Source organism: Canis aureus, chromosome 2 (genome assembly GCF_053574225.1).
Source record: "Canis aureus isolate CA01 chromosome 2, VMU_Caureus_v.1.0, whole genome shotgun sequence".
NCBI lineage: Eukaryota > Metazoa > Chordata > Mammalia > Carnivora > Canidae > Canis > Canis aureus.
In genome coordinates, this window is record NC_135612.1 from 70573472 (window position 1) to 70589118 (window position 15647).

Sequence of the window (15647 nt, forward strand, 5' to 3'; positions counted from 1 at the left end):
GAAACTCAAGGCAGACCAGGGGAGTCATTCTTGACATCCCCACCCCCCCACCCCCCACTTCACACGCTACCACATGGCTGACCCTGGGGATGTTATGCTGAGTGAGATAAGCCGGTTACCAAGAGAAATCCCTCATGATCGTACTTACGTGAGCTGCGTGGAGATAGGAGGTAGGGTGGGGGGGTGGGGGTACAGGGGGCTGTTTCCTGGCTACCAATTGCAGTTTGCAAGGTGGAGAGGTTTCAAACACAGGTGGGGCAGTGGCTGCACAAGAGTGCAAATGGACTGCACGCTACAGAACTGTATGCGTTAAATGGTTAAAATGGTAAATTTTATGTTATGTGTTAGTTATTACAATTTAAAATTAAGCTGGATTAAAAAAGAAAAGAAGCACGAATCAGATCCTGCCGCTACTGTGAACCCCTCCGATGGCTTCCTGCTGTGTTCAGGCTTCTGTCCTGGCTGTGGCCGTGGCTCCGCATGGTGTGCCCGGCGCCTCTCCCGCATCCTTCCCTTGCTCACCCTTGTTCACCTGTGGGTCTCCCTTCCTGCTGCTGGAGCGCTTCCAGCACGTCGTGCCTGGCTCTGCATCCCCCTGTGCCTGTCATTCTGCCCAGACTTCCCCCACCCTCGCCCACCACCCTCTCCCAGAGGAGGCCCTCCAAGCCCCTTGTGTTCCCACCACACCCTAAATTCCATCATCCCCCCCTTCTATGCCCACTGCTGCTATCCCCACACAGATGTGCACACAAGCCTGAAGACACAGCTCCCGTGCCCGCACTGGTCCCAGAGCAGAGCAGATGCCCTCCCATGGGATCAACCACAGGTCTGCAAGTGCTGTCCATGGAGTTGGCTGAGGGCACCCTGGCCATCACCCTGCAACGATTTCTGGCCTCTGGATCACTCCCAGGTGAACAGAGGCAGGACCTGGGGACATCAGGGGTGGAGTGCAGAGATGAAGAGCCAACACGTGTCCCCCTCCTGGGACAGAGCCCTGAGTCTGGCCTCTGGGTCCCAATGGACCATCAGTTGCCACTTGATTCTATTATTGCACCACTGTTCTTGTTCAAGCTCGTCTAAAAATGCAAGCCAAGTGTCTCACCAGCAGTCAAGCAAGAGCCCATGGGGACAGTGGCTTTACTGAACTTGCTGAAAAGAGATCTATCATCCCTCTGGGTGTGTACAAAAACAATACACGGTAGGGAAATTCTGGAACCAGCTCTGACTCTATCTGATGAGCTGATAGACAAGCCTGGGATACGAGCCTCACATAAAACACAGCCGCGCTGCAGTCACTCATCTCCGTCTCTCTTGTTTTCCTGATTAACTCCTCCATTCACTGCTGTGCCCACACAGTGCCCAGGATACAGCAGCTTCTCCGTAAATGTCTGTTCAAGGAAAGAGGAGGGCCCACCTGGAGCCAAACCCTTCTGGAACCCCCTTCTTCCTTCAGAGCTCCTTGTAACTCTCTGCCGACCTGGAGGGGGACCGAGGTCCAGAGGACCCAAAGCAAGAATCAAATTTGATTGGCAGACACGTGGCCATTTCAGCTTCAGACAGACTGTATCAAATTCCTGGCCTTAGAGTGGTATCAAAATCTGCAGTCGCTGGGCATGCACCCCATGAAATCAGGAGGAAAAAGCTCAAAAGCCAGTGACTGACAGGAAACAGTAGCTGGCAGCAGAGAGCTGACCATGACAACAGGCAGGTGCCCTGGATGGGGTGTCCCCGCCATCCCACCAGCCACGGTCATTGTGAGGCTTGTGTGGTGCCAGAGGCCACCCGCCTTCCTTTCTGCCAAGCCCTGCCTTCCTCTGTGAGTCTCTAGAACAAATCCCGACAACACACAGTGCCTTTGGCTCCTTTCTCTTCTCTCCATCCCCACAGCCACTGCCCTGGTTCAAGTTCCCAACATTTCCCATCCGGGCAGATGCAGGGCTTCTGTTTGGGTGTCCCGGCCCTTGGTTTTCACACTCTCCAGCCTCCCCACACCAGCTGCTAAGGGGATCATTCCACAGCACAAATTGAGGTCCTCTATTGCCTGCAGCATAAAGACCAGACTCGGCCAGGCTTACGAAGTTCACTCAAGCCAGACCCACTAACTGGACCCGCCTTCCTCTTTCCCTGCACTTCTTGATGTGTATGGAATTCATGCTAAAGTGCTCGCTGCTTCCAAAATAGGTCAGGGTGTCTTCTGCCTCTGTGTCTGAATATTATGTGCCCTATGCCCCAAGTGCTTTTGCTTGCCTTGGCCACCTGGTAAACTTCCAGCCATGTCTTGACTCTGAGGCAGCCAAAACCGAGTTACTCTACATCTTCTATGTTGCCACTTCCCATCAGAGGCTGGAAGGCAAAACTTCCACTTCCCCAGTCTCTCTTGCAGCTAGGGGTGGCCATGCGAAAGCCACTGCCTGGCACTAGTACTTCTCTCCTTCATGTTGTAAGCCCAGACATGATGTTTGGTGCTGCTGCACCCACCTTATGACCACATGGCAACAAGCACTGCACTAAGTGGGGTCGAGTGGAAAGATGAACAGTACCTGGATCCTTGATGATAGGGTTCAGCTGGCAGGCCAACCCCAAGCAGCCAAACTTCAGAATTCTTACCTTTAAGACTGAAGATACTACTGGCCAAGCTTTCTATTCTTCGTAGCCAAAAGCACTCCTAAGTGAGCCTGGCCCTCACCTCAAGCATGCCCAACTCATTGAAGTCCCTCCCTAGATCCATGCTCCCATTACACCTTGCACATCCTTATCACAATGCTTGCCCTACTCACTATTTTTCCCTTGTGTCCCTCCTCCCTATACTGTGACCTCTCTGGAAGAGACTGTTGGGGAAGGTCATCAAGAAGACATGACTGCCTATTGACCCCTGAGCTGGACCGGGCACTCAGAGGCTCCTCATCCCCATCCCTTTGTCCTTGGAATGTGGGTTCTGCTTGCCTTTTTCACTCCTAGAGGCTGCTGCAAGGACACAGTCCTGAAATAACCATGTGGTGTTGAGAACACCTGCATGGTGTATGTGACCAAACTTGGTTAAGGCCTCTCTATATATAAACCTTCACAATTTGGCAGGCAGGTGCACAGATCCACTTGTCTTACTGCTGCCTAAGACAGGCCTCGTATGTAAATTCCCTCTGGTTATGAAAACCGTCGCCTACGAAGCTGGAGTGGCTTGCCTCTCTCTGCTGTCTCCACAGGGGCAGGGGGGCTGTTTCAGATCACACCTGGGAAGGTGGCTAACCTACAGACATTGAGTCTTCTCAGCTGCAATCTTCGGCCCCGACCCCAGCCCCCAGCACACAGTAGTACTCACTAAGTGGATTTATAGAACAGAGGCCTTCACTCCAGTCTCATTTTTAACTTTACACTTAAGTCATTTTGATAATAAGCTGCCTTCATTCCTTATTTGAAAAAAGCAAGGAAAATAGGTTGGTCATTTTTAAGTTAAATAACTTAATGCAGATTACCGAGATATTGCAGAGGAACAAAAAGGCTGTGATATTCCTCAACACTCTTCTCTTGGCATCACCCCGCAGGAAATGAGGGCGGCAGCCTGGGCCTGGGGTCCCTTCCTGGCTCCCCTCCTCTCCCTCCCTGTCACAGGCTTCTCTCAGATGTGCATTTCCGTTGACTGTATGTGGCATGTCACTGCCCAGGGAAGCCACATCCTCGGCCACAGCTCCGCTCTTGAGGCAGGAAGAGGCAAGGGATATGGTATTGCCGTTGCAGACTGTGACCACCCGCAGGGTTCTGATGTCCTCGGAGAGCTTCTCTGGCTCTCGGTGAATGGACTCGATGATGAAGAGGTTCTGGATGTACTTCTCGACAATCACCAGGATGGAGTAGGGCAGGTTGAACCAGGTGTAGGGGGGACAGGCTTCAGCACAGAGGATGGCCAGGATAGACCCCCAGGAGATGAGCCAGGAGCCGGAGGCAGTGCCCACCAAGAGGTCCGCGTCCAGTTTGCGGGCCGGGTTTCTGGACTCATCTAGTGATCTCTCATCTATCCTGTAAATCCGGATTCCAAGCACCCCTGCGGCCCCCATGAGCATCAGCAAGGCGATGGCATACAGGTAGAACATGATGAGTGCCGACTCGCTCTTGGTTTTGGAGCGCCCAATCTGAATCAGATAGACCACCACGACCCCAATCGTGGCAGCCAGCACGGTCAGGCCCAGGACCGAGCCCGCCATGACCCCGGGGAACTTAAACTGCATGTTGTGGTTCTGTTGACTGTCCACATTGCGCCCGATGTTCTTCCACAGGACGTAGAGCATCGTGGAAGCCAGGATCTGGTATTCTATGTTGAAGGGGTAGAGGTAGTAGATCCCCTGCGAGATGGCAGAGCAGAACGTCGGGGGCGAGCAGTTGCACGGAGGCGTGTGGTCATCCAAGACTGGAGGCAAGAGGGACATGCGTGTGAGGGCGGTCAACATGGTCAGTGGGCAAGTGGCAACACACAGGAGTATTTTCACCAAGGATTCGCACGTGGGTTTTCCCATCGGATTGAAGCTCTGTTTTGTGGCTTATTGCCATGTTTAAGATCACCACTAGAAAGGGAGGTGGGCGGGGGGTTGGAGTGACTGGGTGATGGGCACTGAGGGGGGCACTTGGCGGGATGAGCACTGGGTGTTATGCTAAGTTGGCAAGTTGAACTCCAATAATAAAAAAAAATTTAAAAAAAATAAGATCACCACTAAATTGACAGCCACAAACATCCCCCAAGGAATCCTATTTTATCCCTACATCAGCCCCTATGAACAGTATTGTGGAAATTTATTTAGCATATAAAGATGTTCACAAGATTTTGCTGAACCAAAGAGGCTGGCTAAAGAGGATAGAGTATAATTCCTTTTTTTAAAAAGGTTTTATTTATTTATTCATGGGAGACACAAAGAGAGAGAGGCAGAGACACAGGCAGAGGGAGAAGCAGGCTCCATGCAGGGAGCCTGATGTGGGACTCAATCCTGGAACTCCAGGATCACGCCCTGGGCTGAAGGCAGATGCTCAACTGCTAAGCCACCCAGGCGCCCTTAATTCCATTTTTTATAAACGATAGATAGATAGATAGATAGATAGATAGATAGATAGATAGATATAGAAAAAATCTGGAAAGATATAAGTGAAAAGGTTAACAATGGTTATCTGAGAGTGGAAAAATGGTAGGCAATTTTTCTTTTCTTCTCTTTTCTTTCTTTTTCTTTTATCTTAGTAGAAGAAAGTTCTATCATGTCTCTTCCCTCCAGGTTTATGGGGATATAATTGACATGTAACATTGTAAGTGTGGGGTGTCCAGTGTTACTTCTCTCCAGGTTTCGCTTCCCTAAATTCTCTAAACTTTCTATGTGAATGTGATTTACATGCGTGATTTTTTTTAATTGTTGCATTCTTCTAAAGATTTATTTCTTTATTTTAGAGAGAGAGAGTTCATGCAAGTGGGGAGAGGGGTAGAAGAGAAGCAGACTCCCTGCTGAGCGTGGAGCCCAATGCGGGGCTGGATCTAACAACCCTGATATCATGACCGGAGCCAAAAACAAGATTCGGACGCTTAACCGACTGAGCCACCGAGGTGCCCCTAAATTACTATTTTAAAAAAAATAACTTTGTGAGAGAAAATGCCCCTTTTCATCAGCAAAGATTTTGCTCTTGAGAATATTTAATACTAGCAAGTGTAGTGTGAGACAGTCACCATCAAACACCAACGGGTGGTGTGGGAGTTGGCACCACCTTCTGGAAGGCACTTGGCAATGGTATAAAGAACTATTCCATAACAAGGAGAGAAAATGCTGTAAATAAATAGTAAAATATGTAACAAAAGCCTTAAAGATGATACAACCATAGTCTCTGACCTATGATTCAATCTATTGTAATGGACAAGTAAAAAATGTAATCAAAGCATTAGGTAGAATTGTGTGTGTATGTGGGTGTGGGTGGGTGCGCGCCCACGAGAGAGAGAAAGAGAGAGACCTCAGTGTTCAACAATTTAGAAATTGTTAAATGAATTTTGGTGCCTCCATACAATGGAATAGTAAGCAGCCATTAAAAAGTATAAGTTGCATTTTAATGATACAGGAAAATATTCATGTTACATAACAATGGAAACAAGAAGAAAAAAATTGTATATACAGTATTTTCTAAATGCATACCCCAGCTCAGTACTCAGTCATGAAATCAATTTGGTAGGTAGCTGCCAATATATTTTTTCAACAGAATGGACTCCTTGTGGAAGAGGACAGAATAGAATAGAATGACATCAATAAGAATAGAAATCTGACTGTCTCTGATACGGTGAGGTTATTTCATGACCTACGTGTGCACACACACAGGTCTGTGTGCATTTGGGTTGCAGTGTAAGTTGTATTTCTTATTGTAAGCTGAAGTCAAAAAGAAAGATTGAATTTATATAGTATGATCTTCACCATAAATAAATAAATAGGACACTACAAAGAACTAAGCCAATATTAATAGCATGTAACTGCAATTCTGGGCAGGTGCTATTGAAGGTTTTTTTTCTTTACACTTTGTCATTGTTTTAACTTATGATTTGCATATGCCAGGTATAAAATCAAATGGAAAGCCCTGTGGCAGCACAAATCACCTCACCTTAGCAGAGTACTGCAGTTTTGAATTCATAAGGAGTTTCCCCCAACTCGTGACCCAGTACGGTACTACATAAAAGCCAGGGGAAGGAATCGAGGAGAAAGGCTCAGATGAACAGAATGTTAGAACTGATGGAGTCCTTTGTGAATGTATCCAATGCCATCTTTCTACAGAGGTTCCTGGAGACAAATTAAATCCTGGTTCTTCAACCATTGGCTTGCTGTGTGAACCTGGGGCTAGTTACTTAACTCCTCTTTGCCTTGATGTCTTCATCCGTATAATAAGATCAACACTGACTACCCCACAGTGTTTTGGGTGCAGAATTAAATGAACCACGTGGTTCTAGAACAGTGTGCCAGGCACACAACAGACGTGTATAAGTTTGTTTTTGTCATTGTTTTCGCTGCTATTACTGTGATGGACACCAAGGAAAAGAGAAGTGCTTCCCCAAGATTTGGCTGCTAGTGTGGAGCAAGGGTTGGAGGGTAAAGAAATAGCATGTGCCCCTGATTTCATCATCCCCACCCAACTGGTGGGGAAACAGTTTTCAGGTTGCCCTCAGGGCGCCTGGGTGGCTCAGTTAGTTAGGTGTCCAACTCTTGGTTTCAACTCAGGTCATGATCTCAGGGTTGTGAGATCAAGCCCAGCATTTGGCTCCATACTTGATGGTGACTCTTCTTGAGATTCTCTCTCTCTCTCTGCCCCTCCCCACTTTGCTCTCTGTCTCTCTCAAATACATAAATAAATCTTTTTAAAAAATAGTGAAGTTGCTCTCAGTGATGGCCGTGGGGTCATACAGTGAGTGTAGATGTGTAATACATCAAAGCTGGAAAGACTCCCTATAATGCCTGGTGCAGGTCCCCTCACTTGATGAATGAGAAAAGGGAAGCCCAGAGAAGTTGAATGGCTTCCAAAAGTCATACAGCCAATATGTAATGAAAACTAGACCCAAATCTGGGATGTCCAGTTCCCAGGACATTTCCCCTCCACACATTCCTGTCAGCCCCATCCCACTGCTCTAATAGAGAAGCGACAGGTCATAAACGTTAAAGAACTTGGAAGGAAAAAAAATAAAATAAAATAAAGAACTTGGAAGGAGGTAGACTGGCGGGGTCTCAAATAGGAGCAAGGGGGAATAAAGATGAGCCAAAAGTGCAAGCCCAATAGAGTTAGATAAAAACTTCAAACAGGGGATCCCTGGGTGGCTCAGTGGTTTAGCGCCTGCCTTTGGCCCGGGGCGCGATCCTGGAGTCCTGGGATCAAGTCCCACATTGGGCTCCCGGCATGGAGCTTGCTTTGCCTTCTGCCTGTGTCTCTGCCTCTCTCTCTCTCTCTATGTCTATCATAAATAAATAAATAAATCTTTAAAAAAAAAAAAAACTTCAAACAAACTAAAACCAATTAACAGCAACCCTTCGATTTCTTGGGTATTTTAAAGCTATACTTTTAGCAGAATGAACCGGTAATAGAGGCTTAATTAAAAACACAATGACTGCCAATCTTCCATAGCTGTAAACAAAGACATTCACTTCCACACCAAACTGTACCGTGAGAAATGGTACCCTAAATGATACCCCTTGGGTCTGACAAGCCCCTGAGTCACCGAAGAAACCACTAATTATGCTCAGCACATCCTACTTATGGAACCAGGATGAGGGACTTGGGAGGTTTTGAAAGATTTTCAACAACAGATGATTGTCTGGCCAACATTGAATTGGGTGAACCCTGCCCCTCCATCTCTGAACCTTCTGGTCTCTACAGGTTTCTGAGAGGTTCCAGCATGGGGGCAGGGCAACTCTTATCACTCACCTATTGTGATGTTCCCAAAGCCCAGGGTGATAAGCCGTTCCTTGTGCTCATTAAGTTGGTGCTTTGATTCATTCAGGACACCATTGGTCCACAGGAGCAGATTGGTGAACACTGAGTGGATCACCCCAAATCTGAAAAACACAGGGACTCAGTTATTGAACAGCCCTGGGGAGCTCCAAGCCCCATGGGGTGAGATGGAAACATTGCATGTGCATGCATTCACACGCGCACACACACATACACACACACGCCTCCTTCTTAGCCATGATTCTAGTTTCACCAGGCAGCTCAGACTCTGGGTGGGTCGCTGTCTGGGGAGAGGCAGTTCCATGAGAACTTCCAAAACCACAGTCTGGGCATTTTGTCATAATCGTGAACTGCCAGTACTCAATTCATTGTCAATGGGATAAAAAGAAACTGGGTCTTAGAAGCAGGGGTTCAGGGGTGGAAACTTACTGAAAGCACGCACCAACCCCACCATACCCCAAATCCTTTCTTCCAGAAGGGAAGAGGAGAGAACCATGAGGGAAGGATGAAGGGCTACACTGGAAATGTGGAGAGTTGGGCATGCCCTTACTATTGTCTGGCCAACCCAGCAGTCATCAACCACCAGCTCTGTTTGGCCACTAACCTCTAAAGAAACTGAAACAAGTCAGAGACTTGCTCTCCGGTCTCCCCTGCAGCGAGGCATGGCCACTCTAGCCAGTGGGACGTGAGGTCAAGACTACTGGGCACTACGGAGAGCTTCTACTTTTATGATAAAAGGAATGAGAATAAGAAAAACCTACTCACTGTCCCTCTCACCTTTATTTCCAGCCTTGAATACAGACATGAAGGCTGGCCTTCTGGCAGCTATCTTGTGACCATGAAGCAACCAGTATGGGATGAAACACTAACCCATTGAGAATGGCAGAGCAAAAGCATAAAAAGCATCACGCTGAGTTTCTGGAATCTCAGGTTCAGGGATTAGGCTGAAGTCACAAATAAAGGCAGTAGCTGCCTTGGGGTTTGAGGAACTAGTAAGCAGCAGGGCTGTCCCAGTCTGACCCCTTACCTCAATACCACACCCCTAAGAAGGAAGAAGATGACATGGAAGGTGGATGCTGGACTCGGGCACAAAGAGAGGTCTGTGGGGAATATGGTTCCAATGGGATCAGAGTGCATCTCAAAACCTCCAGGCTGCCCATGCCTGTGGTTTAAGATGTATGCACATTGGTAGTCTCCAGGCACTTAACAGTGGGCCTTGCAGGTGGCAGAAGCAGCAAACCCTGGGGATTTGGGAGAGGTATCCTTCTAGAATGCATCACTGATGGCTCCTATGGTGGAGAGCACAGGCCCCAGAGGAAGCACGCCCGGACCCATCTAACCAAGAGCATGCTTGTCCACGATCTGCCTGCGGGAAAACTGGTACACCTGTCTTCTCAACCTTGACCTTTCCTCTCCTCTGAGTTTTAACACCAGCTGATCCCTCTCAGGCTCCCACAAGTGACTGCACGCCAGACTTCCCTCATTTGAACCCTGGCTTCCTTGGGCAGCTGCAGAATAACCAGGCACAGGTGGACAAGGAAACAGGTGTTTGCCCATCTGCTTGCCCCCGTGCTTGCCCAGTTCTATAGACTGTGGCCAGCCTGCCCTGGGGCATCTGGAAGGCACTGGATAGATCCTTGGACAAATGAAGACAATGCTGTTTGCCTCGGGCTAGCTGCCTTTTCTTTTACTTATAATGCACACAGCTCCCTTTTCTTCTCTTTCCTGGGCCAAATGGCACCGTCCAATCCCAGGCCACTGAACCCGATGAGATAATGCCCATGCCACCTGCAGCTGGAGCCTGGCGTGCCGTGCAAGCTCCCTGAGAGCTAGCAGCCTCCTGTTGGTCTGACCTGGAAATTGTCCTACACACTAAAGGCAGACATCACTTTCTCATGCCAGGTGGCCTTGCTCATACTTGAGGCTAATAGTCCAAGACCACAACAAAGACAAGGCTTCCATGAGCCACTTCTGATCTTGGTTTATGTTCTCAGTTCTGCTTGCAGAACTCCTGTTCCTCTAAACCTCACCCTGGGGAAGAGAAAGGACTCAAACAAGTTAAGGGGAATTCTTAGATCAGGAGAATAGTCCCAGGACATACTAAAAGCATGGAACAGTAAAATGAATATTGGCTCAAAAGACCAGGGGAGAAAAACCCAGCAAGTCCACAAGTGGTAAATTCTGAAGCCTTCAGGGCCTGGCAGGAAATGAGAATGAATAAAGGAGGTCTGGGGCACATTAGGGAGTGGTGGGGTCTGTAGCAAATTGAAGGGACAGCCTCCACTCCGCTCTGGCCCTTTGCTGCATGCACATTTAGGACTGTCAAATCTTCTGAGTTTTCTAGAGAAGTCTAAACCTAAAACCTAAACGTGGTAACTAAAAAATGTTTAACATTTCACCCTACAAATAAAACAAGCTAAATCAAGCTCTATGCCTCTCCCTGTCCAGGTTAGCACAGGGCCCCAAGACAGGGAGAGGCTTGTGTCCAGTCACTCAGCAAGCAGGGCCGACACAGCATTGCGTCCCATCCAGTGAAATCCCCTCAGATGACAGAGCTGGGTGGTAAATGTCTGGGTGCGTGGCCTAGAGCAGTGTTGTCCAAACACTGACAGTGCAAGACACAGGTGTGAGCCACATGTGTAATTTTAAATTTTCTTGTAGCCACATTTTTAAAAAGTGGTAAGATAAGGAACAGATGAAAATAGTTGGAATAATTTTCTTTGAAACCCAATCTATCAAAGACACTATGATGTTAACATGATCAATACCAACAAAAAAAATGATTATTGGGATATTTTACATTCTGTCTGCCATCCTAGTCTCCAAAATCTGGTGCATATTATATACTTCCTGCATATCTCAGTTGGAAGTAGCCACAGCTCAAGTTCTCAGTAGCCACATGCAGCTAGTGGCTGCTGTACTAGACAGCGCAGATGCAGAAAGCAAAGCCAAAGACCCTTTTCTACCTGGTGGGAAATGGGCCCAATGTCCTGAGGCTGCTATCACAGAAGTGACAAAAGCAAAGAGAGAGACCCCACCAGCACAGCCAGGGAGCCATAGCAGTCACAGCAACACATGGACATCCCATTGGATTTAAAGTTGACAGTCAGAGCCCCCCGGCTCTGCACAGGCAAGCTGTCTGACCTTGAGCTTTTGCTTTGTTTCTTTGAGCCTCGGTTTTCTCATCTGATGAATGGGACTTACAGTCGCATGGGCCCTAAGTGACAGGACTAGCATGAGAGAAGTCCTCACAAGTAACACGCATAAAAGAAAGTGCTTTCTACGTGGGCAAGTCCACTCCACTCAACTAGGAGCTTCTGGGTAGAGACAAGAGGCTCAGTGCACACCTATTGAAAATATCTCACCCTTTATCCCAACGGGTCTACTTCTAGGAATTCAACCAAACAGATCATCAGAGGTGTTTACAAATATGTTTGACCAAAGATGTTCATCACAATATGATTTATAATAGCAACAAAACTTTCAGAAAGATTAAGCGTTCCACAATAGGTGTTATGGACTGGCTCGTGTCCCCTCACAATTCCTCTATTGGAGCCCTGGCCCCAGTGTGACTATATTTGGAGACGGGCCTCTAAGGAGGTAAGCAAGGGTAATTGAGGTGCTAATGGTGAGATCATAATCCAATAGAGGAGGAAGAGACAGCAGAGCTCTCTGTCCTTGAGCACAGAGGGAAGGCCACGTGAGGCCACAGCAGAAAGGCCCCTGAAACCAGCCCTGCTGCCACCGTTATCCTGGACTTCCAGCCTCCAGAACCATGAGAACCACGTGCTTCTGTTGTTCTTGCCTCCCACTGTACGGCATTCCATCAGCATAGCCCGAGCAGACTGACACAATAGGGCGCTGGTGAGACAAACTCTGGTAGTGGCACACTGGGCTGTCAGGAGAGGCCATGGGGTAGACAAACACCGATGGCAGGACATGAGAACAGAAAAATGGAAAGAAGAAGCCGAGCAAGAAGAGCAGGATCACAGCTGCAAAAAGAAAAAGAAGGGGCACCTGGGTGGCTCAGTCGGTCAAGCCATCTCCCTTCAGCTCAGGCCATGATCCCAGGGTCCTGGGTGGAGTCCAGCATCGGGCTCCCTGCTCGGTGGGGAGCCTGCTTCTCCCTCTGCCTCTGTCCCTGCCCCCTGCCCATGTGCCCCCCTCAGAGAAATAAATAAAATATTTTTTTAAAAAAGGAAAAAGACATGAATAAATAAGTAAAGCCTTTAAAAAAAAATAAAGTAGGAAACATTTGGCACCACAAAAAAAATAATAAAATAAAATAAAATAAAAAAGGAAAAAGGAATAAAAACTATATCTATTCATGAAAACAAGACTGGCCCAAAGCAGACCACAATGTTAATAGTAGTTACCATGCTGGGTGGTGGGGATCACTCTGGCCGCTATAACCAAGCAATTATTTCTCACAGTTCTTCAAACTGGGAGTCAAAGTTTGGTTTTGGTGAGAGCCCTGTCCTTGTGCCTCACATGGCCTCTCCTCTGGGTGTGCAGACAGAGATGCAGAGATCTCTGGTGTCTCTTCATATAAGGGCACTAATCCCATGTTGGGGGCCCCACCCTCAGGACCTCATCTAAACCTAATTACCCTCCAAAGGCCCTGCCTCCAAATACTGTCATGTTGAAGGTTAAGGCTTTAACATATGAATTTTGGGAAAACACAAACATTCATTCCATAACAGTGGCATTAAGGTGATCTTTAGAGCCTATTTGATCCTTACAAGTCTTCTTAGCTAAAAATTATAATCCTGGGGTACCTGGTGGCTCAGTTGGTTAAGCATCTGCCTTCGGCTCAGGTCATGATTCCAGGGTCCTGGGATTCAGACATGCATCAGGCTCCCTGCTCAGTGGGGAGTCTGCTTTTCTTTCTCCCTCTGCCCCCTCTACCCCTGCTCGTGTGCTCTCTCTTTCTCAAACAAATAAATAAATAAATAAATTTCAAAAATCTTAAAAAAAAAGTATAATCCTTAAAGAGCAGAGTAGATGAAGTGAAACTCACTCCCCAAAATAAAGACAGCAAGTGCTGTCCTCATGCTGGGCATGTAGCCCACCCTTGCCAAGGGGAGGAAGAGACCATACACATACTCCTCGCTCCCCAGCATACATAATGGGATAACCCAGGACAGAAATCCCAGGCCTGCCACTTGCGTTCTGGAGACCCGGGGCAAGTCCCCTAAACTGCTAGAACCTGCAGCCGCACCCCGTCAATGCAGGGAAGCATAGTTACCAAGTTACCCCTTACAGAGCCCCCATGCAGGTTAAATGTGAGATTGGGCATGGATGTCTTTGCTGTGCTCGAAGGGACAACTAAAGTTCTCTTTGTTCTGTTCTTGAGGGCTGGACCTCATTTGTCCTTGATTTGTCCATTTGACTGCATTTGTCCATTACCTTCCCTGGAAGCAGAAGCACTGGTGCCCCTTTGGGCCCCTCCCCTGCTCCTCCTGCATCAGAATGCCTGGCTTCTCCTGTTACTGCTGGGGTTAAAGATCACTACCAAAGCCACCACTCGGAGCTGTGGAGGGATAGCACAGGCTGCCAGGGCACAGCTCCTAGACCTCCCACCAGGTGCCTGGGATACCTTGGCCCATCAATCCTACATATCCCCAACAGGGCCTGGCAGTGGGCTCTGCACACAGCAGTAGCTCAAAGATGCTTAACTGCTTGTTGAGGCTGATCTTTTCTGCATAACGAGATAGGTAAAAAGTTATTTCTCTAGCAATAGTCGAGCAAAATAGTTCTGCCCAGTGGTCATCCATAAATCAATCCTTTAAATACTTGTTATCAGGGATCCCTGGGTGGCGCAGCGGTTTAGCGCCTGCCTTTGGCCCAGGGCGCGATCCTGGAGACCCGGGATCGAATCCCACATCGGGCTCCCGGTGCATGGAGCCTGTTTCTCCCTCTGCCTGTGTCTCTGCCTCTCTCGCTCTCTCTGTGTGACTATCATAAATAAATAAAAATTTAAAAAAAAAAAAAATAAATAAATACTTGTTATCATTTCAAATGGTCCTGGGGGAGTTGTCTGTTCCTCATTTTTTTTAAAGATTTATTTATTTATTTATTTATTTATTTATTTATTTATTTATTTATTTATGATAGACACAGAGAGAAAGAGAGAGAGGCAGAGACACAGGCAGAGGCAGAAGCAGGCTCCATGTCGAAAGCCTGACGCGGGACCCGATCCTGGGACTCCAGGATCGCACCCTGGGCCAAAGGCAGGCGCCAAACTGCTGAGCCACCCAGGGGTCCCCTGTCTGTTCCTCATTGATATGGGTTCTTTCTAGGAAGCAAATGCTAAGGGTAAGTGATTCACTGGTATGTGTGCATCCAGGACTTTCTTACATGTTAACAATACTTCCCATCTTGTTAATTCACCCTATTTTCCTATAGGTTCTGTCCCTTGATCCTCACAAGCACTGAGAGAAAGGTGACGGATATAATAACCTGACCCCACATTTACTGAGCGCTTGTCATGCACCAGGCACATACTTAGATCAATTGCTTCATTCGGTCCTCCGAGGTTGGCTCTACTATTACCTCCATTTTACAGATGAGGAAAACGAAGGATCGTAAAGGAAAGTGTCTCAGATGGCAGCGTCAGAGTTGAAACCTACATTGTCCTACTTCCATGCCCAGGAAGAGGCAGATGGTGCAGGGTCTCCTCCCCAGGCCACAAGTGAGGGCTTTGCTTGTCAGGATGGAGGGAAGAGTTGGTTTCATAGTTACAACCCAAGCATGATGGCTGTGATGAGTTCATTTGTTCTAGACATACACCGAATTCAACAGTAGAACAATTCCCATGACTTTTACCTTTCCAGTGTTTTGAAGGACTGGATGACATCCTTTGCATGCCCCCAAAGGAAATACACCTAGGAAATGAAGAAAGAAAAGAAAAATGCATCGGTGAAAGCCATCCTTGTATTTGTATGCTGAGAAGCTAAGAAACGTCCAGAAATGGAATGGGAAAGAAGATGCTGGAGAACATCAGAGACCTCCCATCCCAAGGGTGCCAAGTCTCCGGATTCATCTCAGGTGGCAGTGGCGTCCCTGGGTGGGGACTGTACTCCAGGAGCACAGAAGTGAGAACTGATTAAGGAGGCTTCCAGGTTTGGGAGGAAGAGCCGTCAGGACAGGTGGAAGCTGTCAGCAGGGACGGGCCTTGGGACGTGGCAGCTTGCCTGTCATGATCC

At 47.8% G+C, this 15647-nt stretch overlaps 1 protein-coding gene across 1 annotated transcript in view; it reads right to left on the reverse strand.

Moving 5' to 3' along the window:
• Positions 1–15647, reverse strand: part of OTOP1 (otopetrin 1) — a 36465-nt gene that overhangs the window by 5156 nt on the left and 15662 nt on the right. Inside the window, exons 3-5 of the mRNA XM_077860695.1 lie at positions 15268–15326; positions 8413–8543; positions 3471–4399 (exon numbers count right to left, since the gene is read on the reverse strand). Of these exons, the coding sequence (XP_077716821.1) occupies positions 3471–4399; positions 8413–8543; positions 15268–15326 (1119 nt within the window). The remainder of the gene's footprint in view (positions 1–3470; positions 4400–8412; positions 8544–15267; positions 15327–15647) is intronic.